Here is a 21763-nt window from a genome sequence, read left to right as displayed (position 1 = left end):
ATTGTAGTATGTGCCCTTTGTGTTTACGGCGGGATGTTACCTAGGTGTGCACTTCAGTGCACACGTAGGTAACATAGATCATTAATCTATATATGGTGCATGCGCTCTTTATATGTTACCTACATGTGCACTTGAGTGCACACGTAGGTAACATAGAGCATTAATCTATATATGGTGCATGCACTCTTTATATGTTACCTACATGTGCACTTGAGTGCACATGTGGCTAACAGAATGTGCGCAGTAAGCATCTTTTGCGAATAGTACAGTTAGAGCTATCTGTAGTGTATGTTAGTCACTGGCAGATTCAAGGAAAAGGCACTGCTTGCACCCCTCGCACTAGACATGCCGACCGGCACTAATTGTGGGTATATTGTGCGGAAAATCGAGCATACCATGAAATAGGATGGTGTATATAATGATTTATGCCATGCATTCTCTTAATATATAAAGTATTTCTTACTTTTTCAACCTGCTATTCTCCAGTAGCAAGCCATATGTAGAAATCTGCAGTATTTAACCTAATATGCAAAAATTTCATGAAAGTTGTGCGCCAGCTAGGCTATCAAATATAGTTGATGGAGTGTTTAAGACGGTTCTCATAGCAGGCGTCTTTCAGATGCTCCGCTTCGCCTCCAGTTTGGGAAATAATCTACATAACTTATATATCTGGCTTATATATATATATATATATATATATATATATATATATATATATATATATATATATATATATATGAGCACTGTGTTACCTGTGTGGGCACTCTATGTTACCTGGCTGTGTACTCCCTCGAGTGCACATCCAGGTAAGATAGAGTGCGCTTATATATAGGAATTATCTTTTTACACATGCTACAGATAGATCGTCTACCTGAACGATGTATTAACTTTAACTACTGGCGTATCAAAGTAAAAAAAATGGGGGGGTGCACCTGCCTCCCCCTCCCTATCTATCTTGGCCGTATTGATCACCACGCGCCATCAACACTACATACGTACATCAAAGCCTCATGCAGCGAATAATCCCTCACGACAAATAACAATTGCGCGGCGGCTGGAGACGCGGTGGCACGACGCGCAGTGTTCGATGGCTTGCGCTACATGAACCGCAATAGAGGCGGACGCCTCCGCGGCCAATCTGCCGCTTTGCTAGTGAGCGTATATGATTATACAACCATTTAAGTAGCTGTTCTCGTCGCTTTCGCGCTGACCACAAGTACGATTAACTGCTGTGTCGATATTAGCACGCGTAGAAGAAGGGCAGCGCGGATCCCGTAAATGCTTGCTTGGGCGTACAACTGAATAATTTATAATTGTGAGTTGGCTGAGTATGAAAGTTGTGTGCGGGGTATGGCCGTATTTGAATACGCGAGCATGCAAGCAGTACGCCTGCTTCACTTTGGCCGAAGTTCCGCTGCCGCTGCAAGCCAGCCATCGCCACATTTTGTTGCCCTTATTCCTTACGCTACGGGAAATATGGTTCCACCTATTCAAGATAAGTCCTTACATTCTCAAACACACGCCACTGGGCGCCATAAGAAGCGTGTATATGTGTGGCGATTCCGAATTTCTGATCGGTGGGTGTCACAGCTATCGCGGCTGCCCGCACACCGTGCGCCATGGCAAGCAGACGGAGGTGCACATGGTGCGCGCTGATTGGCTCGTGTCCGCCGGCAAAAGTTCGTGCATAGTTCGTCTAAAATCTCTGTATATACTTTAAAGAACAAGGCAGCGCACCAAGACACTTTAAACTCAATAATTTGTGTTTAAATACCAGCCTTCCTTCCAGCTACGATTCTTTTTAAATCTCGAAGGCCGTGCTTTTTTAACTTGTACGCCCTAAACGAAAATGCAGATCTCGGAGGCTAAATTCACTTGTTAACCGCAGTGCGGCGCTGCCGCAGTGTAACGGTTGACGGTGAGCTGGGCCACGTTGTGTTGCTGTGAGCGGTTACACGGTAATTTAATCATATTTTCGAAGTGCCTAAACAAGCTGTGATCCGTACCGTGTGCATTAACCATCAAGAAACCTCTGGACTAGTGTAACGCCATTAGTTCGCCTTATGTTTCCTGTGATACGCCAGTGCTTTATGTGTACTACAGCGCCCGTCCGAGCTGCCTTTGTTCTCGCCTGTCCGCGTTCGCTCGTGGAATACCTGGTACTGTGGCTTCGAATTATGGTGCGTGGAAGAATTTGTTGAAAGTTGTGCTTTCGTGCGTGGGTGTTCATGGGCAATTCGACAGTGTTCGCGCCGGAAAGAGCGTCGTCGCGTGGTGCCCGCGAGACGAAGGAGCCGTTTGCCGACCACATTGAAGGTAAGCAGGTCTGACGCTTGCGCGCATTCTCGCAGCTTCTGGTTCATGTAGTAAGCTTTGTGGAACGACAACAGAACACGTTCTGATCGTATGTTGACCATGTTGCTCTGCACATTTAGCAAAGCGTTTCACGAGGGGAGTTTCCGTGAAATGTATTATTTCTTACCGCTTACTTGCTTTATGGAGTGATGTGCTACCACCGCTGATCGTTGGGACTTAATGGGCAAATATTTACGTAAACGCTGATAGTTACTGTTTTCTCGGTAGTTTCCCGGCAAGAAATCCTTCTGTAGATATGAATCTCCGCAAGTTACGTGTGTAATGCATGTCGATGTGTCACGGGCATCGCGAGTTGGCAACGCGACTGCGATGTTTGACACTTGAACAGATATTAGCTTGTGTGAAGATTACTTTATTGATAGTTTTTAGTTTGAAGTCCAGCTTCGCGAGAACTTGTCTGCATTGTTTGTGTTCGACGTGCTCGCGTATTTGTCTTTTATATTGTAGGGCAAATATAGACCGACATAACAGCGAAGTTTCTTTTTAATCGAGGCATGTCAATCAGACGCTCGTTTTCATTAATATTTTTATCCGAAGAACAGGATGTCAGTGCCTGCGCTTGTTAAAGACAGTGGCTTGTAGCACTGCCTAATAAGGGATGCGATTTTCTTGCGATGCTTTCCGCTCGATGTTTGCCACTCTTATAACCCACCTTCCATGGCTGGCTGTTCTAGTTAATAACGATAGCCGAATGTCGGTCAGATCAATGAGCAGAAGGAGTAGCATCGGAAAAGGGATCGCTACAAAATCGCGGCCTAGGTTTAGACCCTCCGTAATCGATTGTTCGTTTGATTTACTAGATATTTAGGTTTTGGTGATAATTTCCCAGGTAGTCTGATGTTTGCTGCTGGTTTTATTCCCGCCTGAATTTTACCATATAACAGTGTAACCACTTGAGATATAACTATGAGACATCTGTACAAGGAGCCACACAAAGATTTGTTGGCCAGTTGCCTACTCCTAAATGTCATGTACTACTTAGCAGCTGCTGCAGAAATGTTTAAAAGAATTTGTGAGCAGTTTAATACCTGAGTGGACTGGCAGCTCAGTCTGTTTCAAACAACAATTAGTTAAGAGCTTCTGTGTTGCCCTGATGTTTTTATGAGCTGTTTTTGACTGCTCCACGTTTCTTAGCTGTGTGCACACAGGCCAGGCTGTTCTTGCTTATATGAATATTTTTGAATGGGTGAAAAAGATTGGCTTTTGTTTTGTTTTTCAGGTCCCAAGCACCGCATTCCAGAGGTCTGCTGTGAGCAGACGTGGCAAATTGCAGTAACATCCAGATAGTCCAATAAACTGTTCGTAGTTTCAGACAAACCTTTGCAAAGTATAGTCAAAACTTTCTTTTAAAAGTGCGAGCACTGATCCAACCTGATCTTTCTATCCAAACATTACATTTTATATTAGTAACAAAGACATAACTAGAACAGCAGCACTGCAGTGAGGAACGTACACATGGCACTCCAAGTGTTATACTGAAATAATCTATGAAGTCTAATTACTTTGTAATTTTAGAACAAATTGGCATGAATTTCTGTGCCATAGCAGAGTTCCAATCCGTGCTCTGCATCATGTAGGGAACAGTAACCTTACAATGAAAACCAATGCAAAACTTTTTAAGTCAGGAAATGTTTATAAAAATAAAATGTGCACACGGAACTCTTCATCTATGCATGTCTACGTAAAATGCAGGATTTCATCACTGCGGCCACATAAAGGATGCATAAAGGTAGGACACACGAAGGAAACATAAAAGCAGTGGCCAAATTTCAACATGGAGGAAACATAAAGTACGGTAACATAAGGGATACATAAAGGGAGGACACATGAAGGAAACGTAAAAGCAGTGGCCAAATTTCAACATGGAGGAAACATAAAGTACGGTAACATAAGGGATACATAAAGGGAGGACACAGGAAGGAAACATAAAAGCAGTGGCCAAATTTCAACATGGAGGAAACATAAAGGACATTTCCTCATGTGAACTGCGGGAAACATACAGTAAACATAAAAGGCATAACCATTTTCATAAGGGAAATATGTCCTGCATAATAAACATGTGGTTCAAACACTAAGAAAAACATGAAAATTGAAAAGTTTGTCCTGCAAGTGATATTAACGAGAAGTACTGCAGCAACTCTTTCCCACTAAGGGTCACAGAAATCTTGCTTATGAATTTTTCTTCGTGATCAATAAATAATGTTTCCATAAGTCATCTTGTGTACTGGTCTTTGTGATGAATCAATAATTCTTTCTGCTGTATACCGCAACACCAGAGGAGTTCCAGAAGCAATATTCATTGATCACAAACGAAACAAATGCATAACCAAGTTATCCATATTGCCCTTAGTGAGAAAAAGTTGAAGTTCTCAAAAGAGTATATCTTATCACTTATCATATCATATCACTTATCGGACAAATCTTTCCCTTTTTCGAAAGACTTGTGCGATAGTTCTCGCTTTTCAAGCACGTTTATTCTACATGACAAGGCTTTTTCATATTTTTTTCTTGTCGCACGTGGCTGTTTCTGCCACGCATGCACGGCTTTTTTTTTACCTTTGCCAAGTTGACCAGTGTCCTTACACCTCTGTCATCAAATGTAGACTTTTAGTTGAGCTTGCGCTCGTGTGTGCTCTTACCTATTCCGTCGTCCGCCTCTGTTCGTGCTGCTGTCTATTTACAGTACGCACGTATCACTTGGTTAGGCCGGTAAACATTCTCACAAACAAAACTAAATGCCTCCCCTCAAAAGGTAGCCCATCCTTTACTACGAAACGCCAAATAAAATCGAAAGTAAGCCTTCACAGCGTCCATGCGGCAGCTAGCACACAACAGAGCAGCACAAAAAATAGTTGAAAATCTCACTTGATGGAGAGTGGCAACCGAGATGCGAGCTTGCTAGTGAATCAGCCACATATCAACGGTGTCTCTTGCACGACGCCAAGGTGCTCTTGACGTACAACACTTTGGCACCTGGGCATTTGCTGCATGCGTAACCTGTGAGAGGGAATGCGGACAGTAAATGACATTACGCGGATTAAGAATCTGCCACACACTGCACATTACGCACTGCCACGCACTGCACACTACGCACGAAATAGAAGTACAGGCTATACTGGCAAGTAAAAATTTGCGACTCTCTAGGAGTACCGTCGAGAAAAGGAAGAAATTGGTTGCTACGGTAAATGTTAGCTAATGCACGCGCAGCGATCTTTCACAGCGGGCAAAATATTCCCGGCTCTCTCGCAGAACCAAAGACCACGCGACAGTGCATAGCCGATACCAAGAAGATATTGAATCTTTGGGTAGAAGTCCAGCAGAATGAATCACCTAGAGATACGCCGAAAGCGATGCGAGTGTGAGCGTGCCTGTATGAGTGAGAACATGTACCGCTTCCTGAAAGCTAGCCGCTCCGGAGTGGTTCCGATCATCCCACGCGATTTGTGTGCAGAACGTCACGTACACGCCCGTGCGCGTTTTGCGCGGTAGCGTCCGCGCAGTGATCTAGCTTCGTGCACGCGTCATTCTTCGCCGCGCAAACGGTGCTCGAGGCGACGCTTAGCTCGAGGCGACAACGCGCCGATTGGCGCTCCTTTCACTTCTACAAGCAACGCACTTTCGGATCGGTCCAACTCAAAGAGGCAGCATAGAACGGTGGCATGTTTCCGTTATCGCCTATTAACGCGATAGCGTTAAGGAGCTCGTGTCGCAGAAAAGCCGGTGTCGTCGGCGTTTGCGGCGTTGACCGTGAACGATAAATCACGGCAGGTGCTTCATAAATAAAAAGCAACTTCCAAGATTGGCCCGGTGGGAATCGAACCAGGGTCTCCGGAGTGTGAGACGGAGACGCTACCACTCAGCCACGAGTTCGATGCTTCCAAGCGGTGCAAACGCGCCTCTAGTGAATGCGGTGTTGCCTTCGAAACGAGCCGTGGAAAGTTATAATGCGGTGTATATCGGTAATTATGAACATGTAACGTACAGAAGTCGCAATTACACGAGTTGCGAAGTGAATTTCCGCTGCATTTCTTCTGCGCTTTCCGCACACGCAGAGCCATCTTGCGGCAAACACAGAAGACTCCCTCCTCTCAATGTACGGCGCTGCCCCGACAGGAGGCGCGCCGCGCCCGCATTGGGACCACTGCCAGGCGCGTCGCGGGACTCCCTCTCCCCTGACGACGCTTCGCCGTGCTCCCGGTTTAGATTACTATCTATCTCTCTGCCCGTGCCGATCACGACGTTTGGCTGGCGTAGATCGTTTCCCCTCCGAGACACCGAGTTCTTTGGTTCGTTCCGTTCGCTCAGGCGCACGTTTCGTTGCCGCGCCGAACGCTGCGTTGCTCGACGCTCACCGCGTGATAGGTGGGCGCTAAGTCCGATGCGGGGCGCATCGTAAGTGATCGCTGTGCCGTAGCGCATTGTCTTATACCCCTTGGCGGGTCGACGGGAACGCTGTCGCGTCCCACTCTTGAATGCGAAGCTTAAGCGTCCTCCAATTTTTAAAATTGTACAGTACGCCTTCACCGGCAACTTGCGGCGCTATAGATAAGGATGCGTACTGCGGTAGTTTTGGTGGTGATAGGCGATAAGGCGAGCCCATCGGCGGCTGTTCTTTGCCGACGTCGTCACCACACCTCTGTTCATTTGCGCTGTGTGACCGTGTACAGTCACCGCGCGGAAGCTGTGACTAATCGGTTGGCCGTTCTCCGCAAATCCCAAAGAGGCGAAATATATTTTGCGGTGCGCCGCATCATTAGCCGCAGCCTAAATCGATGCGCGCTTAACCGCTACGGCTCAAAAGGTGATCACACTAACCGTATGGTATACGATGAGCCACTACGGATTAAAAAAAATAATTCTGATGTCCTACGTGCCAAACCAACGGTGTGATTATGAGGCAGGTCGTAGTTAGGGACTCCGTATTAATTTTGACTTCCTGGAAATTTTTACCTGCATACAATGCACAATGCACGAGCGTTTTTGCATTCCGTTCCTTTGGAATTCGGCCCCTGCAGGGATCGTATCCACGACCTCGAGCCCCAAATTGCCACGGCGGCAGCCATAGTTACGAAATGCGTGAGCGTGAAGTGCAACACTGCCTTCCGGTACGAGTGTGGTACAAGCGTAGCACAGCTGCACACCTGCTGCACAATTATGTGTGGCGGTTCTCCTAAGCTCGTAGTGCCCCTACCAGCAGAGGCCGATGGCCGATGATTGGACACATCCTGGATTCCCATCGGCTTCCATTGTAATTGGCCAGTGCCCTGGCTGTGTGATTGAAAAGGGCATGGCCTCCATTTTAAATATGGGCAAGATGGCGGAAAAAGCGGCTAATGTGCTTTTTTTATGCGAATTCATTTCCCTTAGTTGTTAGCGCATACCAAAGAATTCAAGGAAACAAGCTTGGCCGATATCTGCGATATGTTTCGCATGTATTACCATGGAGGCCAAGCACTTTTCTGTAACAAGACATGGGTGCTGGCCAATGTCCTGGAATCTGCTTGGCCACCAAGCACACTCTGAGCTGCTGTAGTTTCTATGAGAATTTGTTGCGCAAAAACACGTAGAAATGTAAAAAGTGAAAGAAGAAAAATAAAGTGACAGACCGGCTGCACGTTTCGCGCTTCGAGTGTCATGCAGTTGTACTAACAAACCCAAATAGCCACAGTTCTGTACGTTTCCGGTCATTAATTTAGTTCGCGCCGGTTGCTATACGGAATGCTTCATTTGTTTAATCCAAATGGCCAAACCTGTACGTGCGCGCGCACACGTACAGTGCTACATTTGCGACGTTTGAATTTCGCACATTCTCCCGCGCTACGTACGCGCCAGCCGGTGCACTGCCATACTGCGTTAAAGAAAATAGTTCGTCAAAGGAGGCAATCGGAAAAATTTGACACAACCGAAAACTGCAGCGATCGTTAAGCTATAACACTATTTTACACAAGTCGTCAATAAATGTGCAGTTCATATTGAGTTAAGCGTGTATTTCATCATCATCAGCCTGGTTACGCCCACTGCAGGGCAAAGGCCTCTCCCATATTTCTCCAACAACCCCGGTCATGTACGAATTGTGGCCACGCCATCACTGCACACTTCTTAATCTCATCCGCCCACCTAACTTTCTGCCGCCCCCTGCTACGCTTCCCTTCCCTTGGGATCCAGTCCGTAACCCTTAATGACCATCGGTTATCTTCCCTCCTCATTACATGTCCTGCCCATGCCCATTTCTTTTTCTTGATTTCAACTAAGATGTCATTAACTCGCGTTTGTTCCCTGACCCAATCTGCTCTTTTCTTATCCCTTAACGTTACACCTATCATTCTTCTTTCCATAGCTCGTTGCGTCGTCGTCAATTTGAGTAGAACTCTTTCGTAAGCCTCCAGGTTTCCGCCCCGTAGGTGAGTACTGGTAAGACACAGCTATTATATACTTTTCTCTTGAGGGATAATGGCAACCTGCTGTTCATGATCTGAGAATGCCTGCCAAACGCACCCTAGCCCATTTTTATTCTCCTGATTGTTTCCGTCTCATGATCCGGATCCGCCGTCACAACCTGCCCCAAGTAGATGTATTCCCTTATGACTTCCAGTGCCTCGCTTCCTATTGTAAATTGCTGTTCTCTTCCGAGACTGTTAAACATTACTTTAGTTTTCTGCAGATTAATTAAATAATTAAGAGCAGCGGTGGCATAGAGGTAGAACACCCGCCTCGCGTGCAAGAGGTCCATGGTTCGAATCCCGGTGCCGGCAATTTTCCACCGGATTAAAAAAAAAACATCCGCCTGTTGATAAAATTGCACAAACAGGCCTGGAGTGTGGCCTGATCCCGGTGACCAGAACCGGTAACGCACTCCCTCACCAGAGCAGGATTGGCCACCCTGGTGCAGTACTTGTCCACAACCTCCTAATTGAACACAACAATCAAACGTGTATTTGTATGTGCGTATTTGTATGCATGTGCTTTTGCGCTGTGCTACTTCGTTGGCGCATTCGGACGTGCGGCGGCTTGCGTTTTGTCTCCCTCTTTCGTGCGCTCGTTCTCCTAACGCTGTGGATTTTTCGTGCTTGTTCGCCCCGGAGATCATCCTGCTAATCGCCCCCGACTGAGCCACATAGAAGGTGAGTGAGATTTGAGCAGTGTTCTGCATTGCCCTTGTTCGTTCATTGCAATGCGATTTGATAATTTACGGAAACAGAGGTACCATTCAGCAAAAAAGGCGGGAAAGTGAGCACAGTGCCTGTGCCTCTCTGCTCCTTTTCATTGCTCGTATATGCTTCCTTTGCGAGAATCGGTTGTATATCGGTTGAATCGTTGCATTTGCGGCTACGCAATCAGATGTGGCTGCGGTACGTGCCACCTGAAAACGGACATGTGCGCAGCGCTTTTTGGTACAAGGTTCGAGCACCGATTTAATTAGCCTTTTTAGGAGCACCCGTGCTACGCCGTTTTGGAGGAAAACAAAAATGCGACGTGAAATCATCGTTTGCGCCACGCCGTCCAGTGACTGCGTACGCGTGGTGTCAGCGCCCTCCTAGCAGCGCGGGATCGGCGACAGATGCATGCGTGGCGTGCGAGGCAAATAGAAGGTACTGTACATACTCTGCTGCGCTGTCGCTTCAGGAGTGCCCCACATTTTTATACGGCCGTTGACGCGCCATGCTGTCGCCGCCCGCGCAATATTAATATTAAATTGCAAGGGTGTGCGACATATATGAGATAAAAACGGGTGGTGCACTCGAATGCTACGAAATCATGATGGAAATATGTGTACATATGTGCCTTGCCAATTTAACTACGTGTGTTTTGTTCTGCACCATTTCGTGCGCGGTCGGTTCTTTTTGTCCTGTTCTACGTTCGACGTACGCCATCGCGTGCAAAGGGCTTCGCGCAAGCGCCTTACAATCACGGAAAAGGCAGATTTCTGGGCATTCTAGGTTTGACAATTAAGAGGAAGCTTTAGCTCGGCGGCTCCTATTGAAACACAGGGGAAATGAGAAATAGTCTTTCTCAGCAAGTAGTGTTCCAAATTTCATGAGGTTTGTCGCATTTAAAAGAGAACGTTAAAATCCAGCGACTGTTGGTTGCGAATTTGTTTTTAATTTATGTCGTCAATTTAATAATAAAGATTTCTAAACATCGTAAATTCTCAGAAAGCTATACTAACATGTTTACAACTCTGTCACTCAGCAATGAAAAATGATATCACAGTTCTGTAAATTGCACCTAATAGTACATCTACAGCGAACAAGATTCGTATATTACACATGGCTTTAAAGAAACGACTAATATGTCAGTGGACTTGAAAAACCGTTGAAAACAATGTATCAAATTCACTTACGATATAAATTGACATATCAACTTTGTGCGCTTTAGACGATCTAATGGATGCAGTTTATACAGAACTGCGCGATATCAGTTCGTGGCACTAAGCTACGACTTTCTAAACTTCGTGCTTCTATTTTTTCAAACTTAAATTTTTAAAATTTCTTAAAAGAACTCTCCCGCGAAATCAAAATTCCACTTGCAACACTCACTACAATTCAACTTTCTATCTCATGTGCAACAAGTGTCATTAAATTCGATCTAGGGGTAACCTCAGAAAAGCATTTCTGTGTTTTACATGCATTTGAATAGGCGGCACCATAGTTGGGCCCGATCTAAGCTTCCTCTTAAGGGGATCCAACTTTAAAAAATAATGTCATTGATTGAAACATCAACTCCTTGCCACTCTGGTGACTCATTGATTTGAGAGGGAACGAGAGGCACGCGGCAAATCTGCCGTGTCGTCCTACTGTGGTTGCAGATTGCGTGTATGCATTATCGACAAGATATCATAAATGTCTAGAAGTAAATATTGAAGTCAGATTTCTGCTATGAATTAGCACAGTATATATAAAGAGGGCACATCAAAGGGGAGCTTATTTTTATGTATGAAATAATACTTTGGCACACGCTTGTAACTGTGCTTTCTCTGTGGAGCATTTTTGTGGAAAACTTTCTTTGAAAGGAAGCACACCTTAGTAGTGGATAGACCAATAAAAACATCTAAAACTGATTTTATAGGAAGAAGCTGCTTTTAGATGTGGCCAAAACAATTGAATGGATGTCCAGAAACAGTCTTTAAAATTAGGCAAGGGAATAAAAATAAAATCAGTATTTGCCCACCTTACAGGGCCAGTGGCACAAACAGCCACATTTTATTACCTTCAATCATTTATTTATATCCATCCATTTATGTGATCTTAAAGCCAGTCAATGTAACCCTTTTGATTGTTGCTTTTGGTGCGTCACGACTTCAAATTTTAATACTGGCGTCTGTTTTTTCTTCACATTCAAAAGCCATGTCCTCACGGAAGGTTATGGACGCTTCATGGACACTTGAGGAAGTGAAGATTATTGGCCATCGAGGTTTGTTGAATGGAGTCCACATACCCTAAAACTACACTGTTTGAAAATATGTCATTACAGTATGTGTTATTTCTTAAGATACCTTGAAGGCAGCCTTTGCAAAGCTGAATGAGTCACTGGACACATCTGATTTGAGGCAGTCCGACCCGGATGAACAACGGAGAACAAGAAAGCTGAGAAAGCGTAGAATAATTTACGACTCCTGGGACACGGATGATGTTGATGAGCTAATGGACGGGGGAACACAGCCATCATGTCACACTAAAGGTAATGTTTTTCTATTTACGTTTTGATAAAATATGCAACTTGTCTTTTGGAAATATTGCAGCCCATTGCGTTTCTTTTGAATGGGGCTGCTGTTGTTTTATAATCACAATTACAGTATCTAAACATATCCATCGAATATGTAGCTTCTTTATATTTTTGTTCAGGCACTTATTGACATTGTTTATGTTGAGTCAGCTTTATTAACAGCTTGCATGTTGCCACCTGCACCGAAACCACAATCAATCGCCCCGTGCTCAAGTGCTGTGGTACTGACATGCCCAATTGAGAGTTCACCTAGAACACCGCCAGTGACCAGAGGACTATTTGAGCTGTCTACCTCCTCTTTAATTGCATTGGAGTCAGGTACAGCAGTATGCAATTATTAAAAAGTGCATGCAAGAGCAAGGTTTTAACATTTTTTTCACCCAGTGTTACTTAGAGCAGGTTTACTAACAGTAATTTTTGAATATGTTGCTTTTAGTAATGGTGACCAATGTAGAATAAAAAAGCAAATTTAATTCTCGTAGAGAGAAAAGAAGCCTTCTTAAGGCGTAGATTCATTGTATTTAGGACTGATACTTGGCCCAAACTTAACGAATCAAAACCTTTATCATCTGTATTCATATGTTACTGGTGTCCACTTTTTTCACTACCGTGACTGCATGTTTGTAGTTCCTGCAGCAGTGTGTACGAGAAACATCGGTAATATTGTCTAATTGCCAGCACAGCTGTTGCACTGAAATGCACTGGCCAGCAGAAACTGAGCAAACGTCGGATGAGGGGAGGAACCTTCGATCTTATTGAACTGAGTTAAATTGCACAGCTGACCTTGTAATTCTGAGCAACTTACATCTATGGAAAAATTTTGCAACATTACATTTTTTCCAAACATTCCAGGTTTTCAAAATAAAGAATGTCGTCTAGTGTGCAGCTGTCACCATACGCACAATTTTTTGTGTTCTTGCGACCAACTATATTTACTTATTCCAGAGAGTGTGTGTTCATCTCCCGACATCATGTCACTGGGCCCAAGACCTGCTCAGCATCGTATGCCGACGCCATGTCGAACACCCAGGGCCGGTCGCTCGCAGCAGAAAACACCATGTTCTGACACAGGTACTACAAACATGAATGACTATCTCTGCATTCTAAATTTGTTGAACTGATACAATGTGTCTTTCACCTCTGTTTGGCTGCTAGGAACCATCAACACTCACATAGATTAAACTAAAATTCCTGGTTTCCTCCTGTTTGCACAGCTGCAAACACTTGGGCTCTACTGTCGGGTTACGAGGGGTGTGCAAATATTCAATATTTATAATGCAATGCGAATAGCATCTGCTGTTTGATTCGAAACTAACTATTCAGAATTGTTGAGTATTTGTTTCTCTTCGCATATCAGGGGACTAACAACACTTACCACCAGCCCACAGGAATGAAGACAAATGCAAGTGGAGACTTTCTAATGATTAGGCTGCGAGGGAGCAGGAGCTGCTATGCCGAATTACCACATTTTGCCACTGTAGTACTATTGAACTAGCTAAGTGACATATCTCAAAAACTTATTTTACAAATGAGTTGGTTTTTTTATAACAAAAGTGATTAAGGCCTGTTTTGAGATTGCTTGGTTAAAACTCGTGGCCTAAAAATATAAGCGGACGAAAATTTTTATTTCTAGTGGTAGAAGCATTTGCTGTCACTATGTAAATGAGCTGTCATTTGCTTATTGCAGTGGTTCTTGCATTTTCGAAACATGCGCTGCATTTCTTTCGTGTTGAAATTCATTATTGTTATACAATAATTTCATGTTCCTGTGGTCATTGCCTTTCCTTAATTGCAGGGAGCTTTTGCCCATCTCCTGCCACTCGGTATGATTCTACCTCACGAGATCTAGTTCCTTCTAGCCAAGGTATGGCGAAACTAACATTTTTGTACAGAGAGGTACTCAGCATTGATAGTAAAGTGGCTAAGCCTCCTGTATCTGGCTCAACATTGTGTCTCTATCAGGGACCTGACGCCTGTGCTTAAGTTAGGCTACAAGTGATACTAGCATAAGTACTTCCAAGCTCAATGATCTATAGGCTAAAAGTATGTTTAAACCAATCCAGTTAGCATTTTTTGTCAATTAGGCTAGTTGTCTAAAATAGCTATGAATTGGGCTACTTTGTGTGCATTCATTTTTTTCTTGTACTACGTACAGTAGGACACAACATGACGACAAGATGACAGTCGTCGCTAAAGAAAAAGTTAATATAACCAGGGAAATCCTAGAGGCTTTAGAAATAGAAGAAAAAGACAACTGCGTGAGCACCCTTTAATCATGCTAACAAAAGTCGAAATCACTTACGCAATGAATGCGTACACACACAGAATGTACTTATAGAATCATAACCAGAAACGTGAGAACACGATCTGAGTGTAGCTGCTGTAATCATAGTTCACGCAGTCGCAATTCTTCGTTCTGTGCTTGAAGATAATGTGGTATGATCTGACGATAAACCAGCTGGTAGTTTGCACTCCCGTGTGTAACTTCGTGTCCGCTTCATATTCAGTGTCCTGTTTGTCCCTGTTGCATACTACTGTACATAGCGCAAGAAAAAATAAATGTTGGCTTGTAACCACCATTGTTGGTATAATTAGGTATAATTAGTTGGGCTGACAGTATTAATAAATGAATGAATGAATGAATGAAATATTTGCGGTTTGAGCCAGATTTTCTCTGCATATTTTTATTTACGAATACTGTTGGCCTGTCGGCCGTTACAGGGTGGGTCAAAGCAGCACTTGGACAATCAGTACAATACATGGTATTACAATTATACATATAGCAAAAAAACAAAAAAAACAAAACAAAAAACCAAGTTAGTAGCAGTATTTCGGCAATTAATACAGTACATGAAGGCAGTACATGAATAGTGTTTTAATAGGAGAACATAAGTGAACAAAGAAGATGCATAAGCGAAATATAATACATATACTCCGATAAATATGACTATAAACGCAGTGTTAATAAACGAGGTCATACACTCTCCCCTCCCAAAGAAACAAAAAGACAAAAAAACACGAATACGTGCGTGCTTCTTTCAATGTTGCCTTAAGTTTTTCTCGAATTCTTCCGCACTGATACTTTCTCGCGTTAACACCGGTAACTCATTCCATTCTTTAATGGTTCTTGGGAAGAAGGAAAATGCGTAGGCGTTAATGTGTATCTGAGGTATTTGAAAAGTATTATATTTGTTTTTCCGTAGTGTTCTACCTTGTCGTGCTATCAAATACTGTTCGCTATTAATGTTGAATGTGTTTTTAGTGAGAAGAAAAAACAACTTTAACCTAGCTATGCGCCTGCGTTCAGCGAGCGTAGGCAAGTGCAGCAATCCGAGCATTTCGGAGACTGAATCTGTGCGAGAATAACGCGATAGGATAAACTTTGCTGCTCGACGTTGAACTCTTTCCAGTCTCTCAATTAGCCCTGACTGATAAGGGTCCCAGATTATGCTGGCGTATTCTAATGTGGGTCTAACTTACGTTAAATAAGCTGTTAGTTTTACTGACTGTGAGGCTAACTGCAATTTCCGTCGTAAGAACCAAAGCTTCCTTTCCGCAGTTTGGCATATTTTTGTAAAATGGTTGGACCAGCTTAAATTCGCGGATATATGTATGCCTAAGTGTTTCAGCACGTCAACCGTGGAAAGCACCGAAAAATTCACTGTGTAATTAAAATCAAAAATATGATTTATTTTATTCGTTATGCGCATTACAACACTCTTACTCTCATTTATTTTCATTTTCCATTTGTCACACCATTTTTCTATAGCCCTAAGAGCGTCACTGAGTAACTTCTGATCTTCTGTGCTATTAATTTCTTTGTATAGTAAGCAATCGTCGGCGAAAAGTCGCACCGTGATACCTTCGTCAATTGCTGAGGAAATTTCATTAAAATATACTAAAAATAGTACAGGGCCTAACACGGACCCCTGAGGGACACCAGACGTTACGTTCAACGGCTTTGATTTAGTGTGTTCCACTTCTACGTATTGGGTTCTGCCCCGGAGGTACGCGATTATTCATTTTACTATTTTCGCGTTTATTCCCATATTAGTTAGTTTCACAATCAATTCTGCATGTACCACTCTGTCGAATGCTTTCGACAGTTCAAGACAGATGGCATCTATCTGTTTCCTATTGTTTAATGCACTGGCAAAGTCATGGATTGTTCCAAGAAGCTGTGTTGTTGTGGAAAGGCGCTGTCGGAATCCGTGCTGGTTGGGAAAAAATGAGTTCGCATTTTCGATGTACGTGTAAATTGACTTGGCTACAACATGTTCTAAGAGCTTGCAGCAAACGCAGGTCAGCGAAATTGGACGATAATTTTCAATTATCTGTCTATCTCCAGATTTGTGCACCGGTACAACCTTTGCCGTAAGCCAGTCATCAGGGACTCGGCCTTCCGCAAGTGACACATCAAACATAATTTTTAAGTAATGCGCAACCCATTCCGCATACCTGCGCAGAAATGCGTTGGATATGTCATCGGGGCCCACCGATTTTTTTACGTCAATGTTTAGTAGAAGCACTACAATTCCATCATACGAGACTTCAACGTCTGACATCTCTTTCGAGCGAAGCGATGGGGAGAGTATGGATTCAGTACTGGATTCTGATGGAGCAGAAAACACCGACTGGAAGAACTCATTGTAAGAAGAAGCAATGACTCCAGGATCAGTAACTACACTGTATATGTACATACACTGCATATGTGGCGTTAAGTTTTATTAACATATGTACAATACCTAATTTTGTTCCTTTTATAACCACTAGATGATCATATTCTGTTAGCATCTGATGAAACATATATTTAGTAGTTTGTTTTATGAGTGCTTGTAAGTTACTCTTGTCCAGAGTTTTCACTTTCTGTTTGACCGATTAGACCCGACATTCTTTTGCCCTTCTGCTTGAATGAGGCTTTCACAGAAACCTAAATATTATTTATATACTTGTACATTTTATATATAAAACCATGATGCCATTAGTCTAAAATGCTCTGATATGGTTTACAGAAGAAGCAGCCGATGCCCCACACTTCAGGAAATATTTGATCTTGTACAATAGCTTCCCATGAGACAGCTTCGTACGAATCACATTAAATGCAGTGCTTGATAGAGCAAACACTGATACTTCCGTATGTTGGCTGTGACATTGAAGAAAAGTGGCCAGCACCGCAAAAAAAGCTTGAATTGACGTCACATTTCTCGGGGAGGTTCCTGTAAACAAAGCAAATTGGTGGCTTTGAAAAAAAATTCGGTATGTTTCGGTCTGATTGGGTATGAAACCCGGGCACACCAGGGTGCCCGGTTGACAGCACCACGGCCGCTCCGCTGTTCTAGCTTACTAAACGTATGCCTAGTGCGTGCCTGAGTTCACACGTCCCGTTGCAGCCATCTTGCTGTCTAACGGTGTGGCCTAGTGCATGCGAGAACATACAGCACTTTAGGCTTTAGGTACTACGTTAAGTGTTCATATGTGGCGTTAAGGAGGTCGCCTTAGTGCCACACCTGTACTTCCCATTGCGGCTCGTTATGTCTTACAAGGAAGTCTAGCCCTGATTGTATAACTTGATGCATCACCAATTCTCTTACAAAGAAGTTCAACCCCAACTGTATAATTTAATGTATTACCAAATGTGCAGCAGGCTTTTGCCTTCTTGTGTTACAAGAGCGTAACACCTGCCGAACTCTTTTTCACAGGTGCAACAAGTGCCCTCTTCGGCACGACTGATGCAGCTGTTGCGGACACCGCCAAAAGGTGGCTGATGTTTGCTGCGGACAAGGAGGGAGGCCGGACACACAGACGGCGCGTCGCCTTGTTGAGGCAATCCGACACAAGCCAAGAGAGCACCTCGTAATCTCTAGAGTTTGATGTAGCCTCTTTTTTTAAAACAGTTCTGCTACATGTTATTCCACATATCAGGGGTATAAAGCTTTCTCAGCGTGGCGCACAGCGTCAACAATGCACAAGCAACTTCAGTGCCTTTGCTTGCAACGATGTCCCGGTAGCACTCCCTGGCAAACAGTATTGCAAATTTTGCCAGAACTAGATGGACTTGAAACCTATCCTTCAAGTTGATAACAAGTTTATCAACAAAAGCTTCTCTGGTTCCCTGCATTCAAACTTCAAATTCTGATGTGACTGACAATGTAACATCATTGCTGGCACAGAATTCTTTAAGGTTTGTCTTGAGGTCTTTCTGTGCCTCCAGCATGGTTATTATAGATGTTATCACGTCCTGCAAGAGATCAACATGCAGCGACCTTGCTTGGAGGGCTTTGATAGCCTCTCAGTCAATGAGACATCACACATAATCAAAAGTGTGCCTACAAATCTGCCACTTAAGTTAAGCTTTGGCAGCCCAGCTGTCTTATTTTCACCCCTCTCTTCTGCTTCTCGTGAGAGACTTGCTGTGATGGCTTGCAGATTATCTTGGACAGCAGCACACGACCCTCCAACACTAAGCCAGCGTGTGGCATATGGCTCAGTAATCTTTGAGCCCACTGACTGACTGATCTGTTCAAATGTGCCTCTTTAAAATGTTGTAACAGCTTATTCGTTCACGTAATTGCATTTACCCTTTCTTCTTTTGTGTGACATCTCATTTTTAGACAGCTGAATGATGTAATGTGGTTCGGCCATCTAAAGGAGCATTAGCTGTGCCTTCTGTGTCCCGTGGCTTGATATGTGCAGTCATTTTCTGTAGTTTACTGCTGTCCCTGTTAAGCAACTGGATATATTGACTTATGTGTTCAAATATGCATTTTTAAAATGATGTAACAGTTTATTTGTTCAAATAATTGTATTCCACCCTTTCCTTTTTTGTGATATTTCATTTTTAGACAGCCGAATGATGTGTGGTTCGACCATCTGTGTCCCTTGTTGGCTTGATATGTGCAATCATTTTCTGTGATATAGTTCACCGCTGTCATCAATTCTGCCTTTTAAAAAAATTATGTGACAGTTCATTTGTTCACGTAGTTGTGTATTCTATGATTTCTTTGTGTTTAGACATGTTCCATCTCATGCTACTGTATTCTTCAGTGCAAAATACAAATGAAACACCGAAAATGTTTGTGTTGTGACATGTTTGGTGTAGTACAGACAAAAATCTACAAAAAAGTAGCAGGGCATTTATATGTAGCCAAGATAAAAAACAAAAAAATTGGGGATGGAAATTGCATTGGCCAAAATGCTTGGCTTCCATAGCAAGAATATGCTTGGCTGTTGCAAGATGTTCCACTGCATTGCCAGCTATGGCAAGAGGTGTTTCCAATCGTTGGCCATGCATGGCCTTCCATTGCTTGGCCAACGGTAGGCTTGTCACTCCAGCCAGGCACAGGCCTTGCTTGGCCTCCAATAACTTTCCAATGATGGACAGCTTGGCCAATGATGATTTACCATGCTTGGTTTTAACAAATTTTGCTGGTAGGGGCCTGCCTAAATACTTTGAAAGGCAGCGTACCTCTCACGTATCGAAACGCCATAACAAGCGCTTAGACGGCCCACGTGAGCACCTATGAATGATGACGGGCCACTGTACAATATTACCACTGCGCAGAGAAGCTGATCCGCATGTTCCACTTGGGTTCTCTCATACAAATTAAGGAAACGTTACTGGGCAGGAACAAATGAAGCAATGCAATTTTACGCACGTGGGGCGCCGCTGCCTCTTCGCCTACCATTGTTTCAAACGAAGTGACGGTGGCGGCAAGAGTTAGTATCGCGCGCTTTTGCTCCGGGGCATGCGGTTTACTCACGCTTGTCAATGTCAAAATACAAAAAAAGGCTACGTGCTCAGGAAAACGAGATTACTTACCTATCTGCAGAAATTCAGCTGCGACTATTTCGGGGTGCCTTCTTTCCAACAGGCATCATGAGCTCTGCCGCGCAACTCATCAAAACAACCAGGCGAGCACGTCAGTCGAAGACTAGTAGCTGGGTGAGCCAACGACTTCAACAGATAAACGTCCCACTTATCGTCGTTAAAGCATTTCACTAAAATGTGCGTCATGATGTCCGAAAAGAAAAAAAACACTTTCATCAAAAAGCACGAGGCGTGAACCACCGCACAACTGACCAAGTAATTGAGTCCGAAAGCCGTTCACTGCTTCACCATAGAGAAAGAAATTTCGACAAGAGGAGACACTCCCATAGAGCCGAGCGACCGAATTGACTGTAGCACACCAAGTGGATGCTATTAACTCCTTCCGGTTTCGGTTTTGGGCACGCGTGTTTTGAACACTAGTTGGTACACGCCGCGCCGGCTCCGCTGTCCGGCGTGGGATTTATTTTTTATTTTTATGTTTTTGCTTCTGCTGAACCCCGTGTGGCCTTGGGGGGGGAATCGTTTCATTATTTAGTAAAAATGTTTGCGAACGACCTTTACAAGACTCCGACGAATCCGTCAGGTATAATTTCATAAAGAAAACGCACGACGTCTTCTGAAATGATGGAATGTTTATTTTGTTCTATATAAATACTATTTCCGGGCGTCTACATTCATCCAAAGTAGGGGCACCAGGTAAGCAGCAGTCATTGCCGTACGAAGCTCCACCGGATGCCATCAGCTGAACAAGAATATTACAAGCATGTATCATTTTGGTATATTGACCTAACAGGAGTATTGCGTGTAGAGGGGAAACGTGCGATAAGTGGTAAATGAGCGGCATTACAGATAAATTAACTTTTACGTACATTTCTCCGCAAGGACTCCTCCCAAACAATACCATAAAATCTGAACAAAACATCCGATTTCCAAGCACCCCTCCCTTCCCGGGGCATTATTTCCTGCACTTTAAGTGCGCAAATACACGGGTGACTGCGCGTTTCCAAAACAACTTGGCCTCTGTCGACGCGATGGTACGCCAAGTACACAGAGGTGGCTGCAACACAGGCTCAGCCAGACCACGTTACACGCTCGCAGAATGCCTTCTAGTCGCACTCAAGACAGATTCGTAGGTGCAAAGCCTGTTTTCAGTAGCTCAGAATACATAAATGTCATGTTCTTGAGCTGCTCATCCATGTTTTCTTTTACACGTCCTTCCGGCGCTAGCAACACTCCCGTGTTATCACTCTCGGCAATCGCTCATCGCGTTTTTGACAAGCGTGAACACCGAAATAAGGTATATGTTGTAGCATGACTAAAATGCGCCACAAACTTGTCCCACTAAAATTCAGTGCACGCAAAACTAACTCACTATGGCTGGCTTGCATTTTTTTGCTAACAGCTTCACGACCCCAGGAGTGGCGAGCATGCCTTAAGATATCCCAAAATGTTACCAAATATAATACAATGCTTTTTCGGGTCAGATAATGCGTCACGAACTTCTAGCAGTAAGATTCAGTACACGCGTAAGTAACTGCGGCACACAGCCGAGCTGCTTTTCGCTAACGGCGCCACTACGCCGAGCGCGGCCACTGTACTTCAAACGTACCCCAAAAAGTTGTGAAATTAGTTACATTAATGTCTGGGGTCAGAGAAAGCGCCAAAACTTGTCCTGGTAAGATTCAGTACACGCGAAACTGCGTCACACGGCCAAGGTGCTTTTCGTCAGAAAGCCAGGTGCGGCGAGCGTGCCCAAAAACTACTGAAATAAGTTTTAATTATGCTTGGGCTCATAGAAAGCGTTGCAAGCATCTCATAGTACGAGTAATGAACTCA

General features: G+C 43.8%; 2 protein-coding genes across 4 annotated transcripts in view; both read left to right on the top strand.

The window, feature by feature from the left end:
- LOC139056432 (uncharacterized) overlaps nt 1-17956 on the top strand; it is a 31218-nt gene extending 13262 nt beyond the window's left edge. Inside the window, exons 3-7 of the mRNA XM_070534683.1 lie at nt 11866-12054; nt 12262-12417; nt 13045-13170; nt 13895-13963; nt 17799-17956. Of these exons, the coding sequence (XP_070390784.1) occupies nt 11866-12054; nt 12262-12417; nt 13045-13170; nt 13895-13963; nt 17799-17956 (698 nt within the window). The remainder of the gene's footprint in view (nt 1-11865; nt 12055-12261; nt 12418-13044; nt 13171-13894; nt 13964-17798) is intronic.
- Nucleotides 1-21763, top strand: part of LOC135921112 (uncharacterized) — a 424568-nt gene that overhangs the window by 267773 nt on the left and 135032 nt on the right. The window lies entirely within an intron of this gene.

Source organism: Dermacentor albipictus, chromosome 2 (genome assembly GCF_038994185.2).
Source record: "Dermacentor albipictus isolate Rhodes 1998 colony chromosome 2, USDA_Dalb.pri_finalv2, whole genome shotgun sequence".
Classification (NCBI taxonomy): domain Eukaryota; kingdom Metazoa; phylum Arthropoda; class Arachnida; order Ixodida; family Ixodidae; genus Dermacentor; species Dermacentor albipictus.
This window is presented reverse-complemented; position numbering and strand designations above follow the sequence as displayed.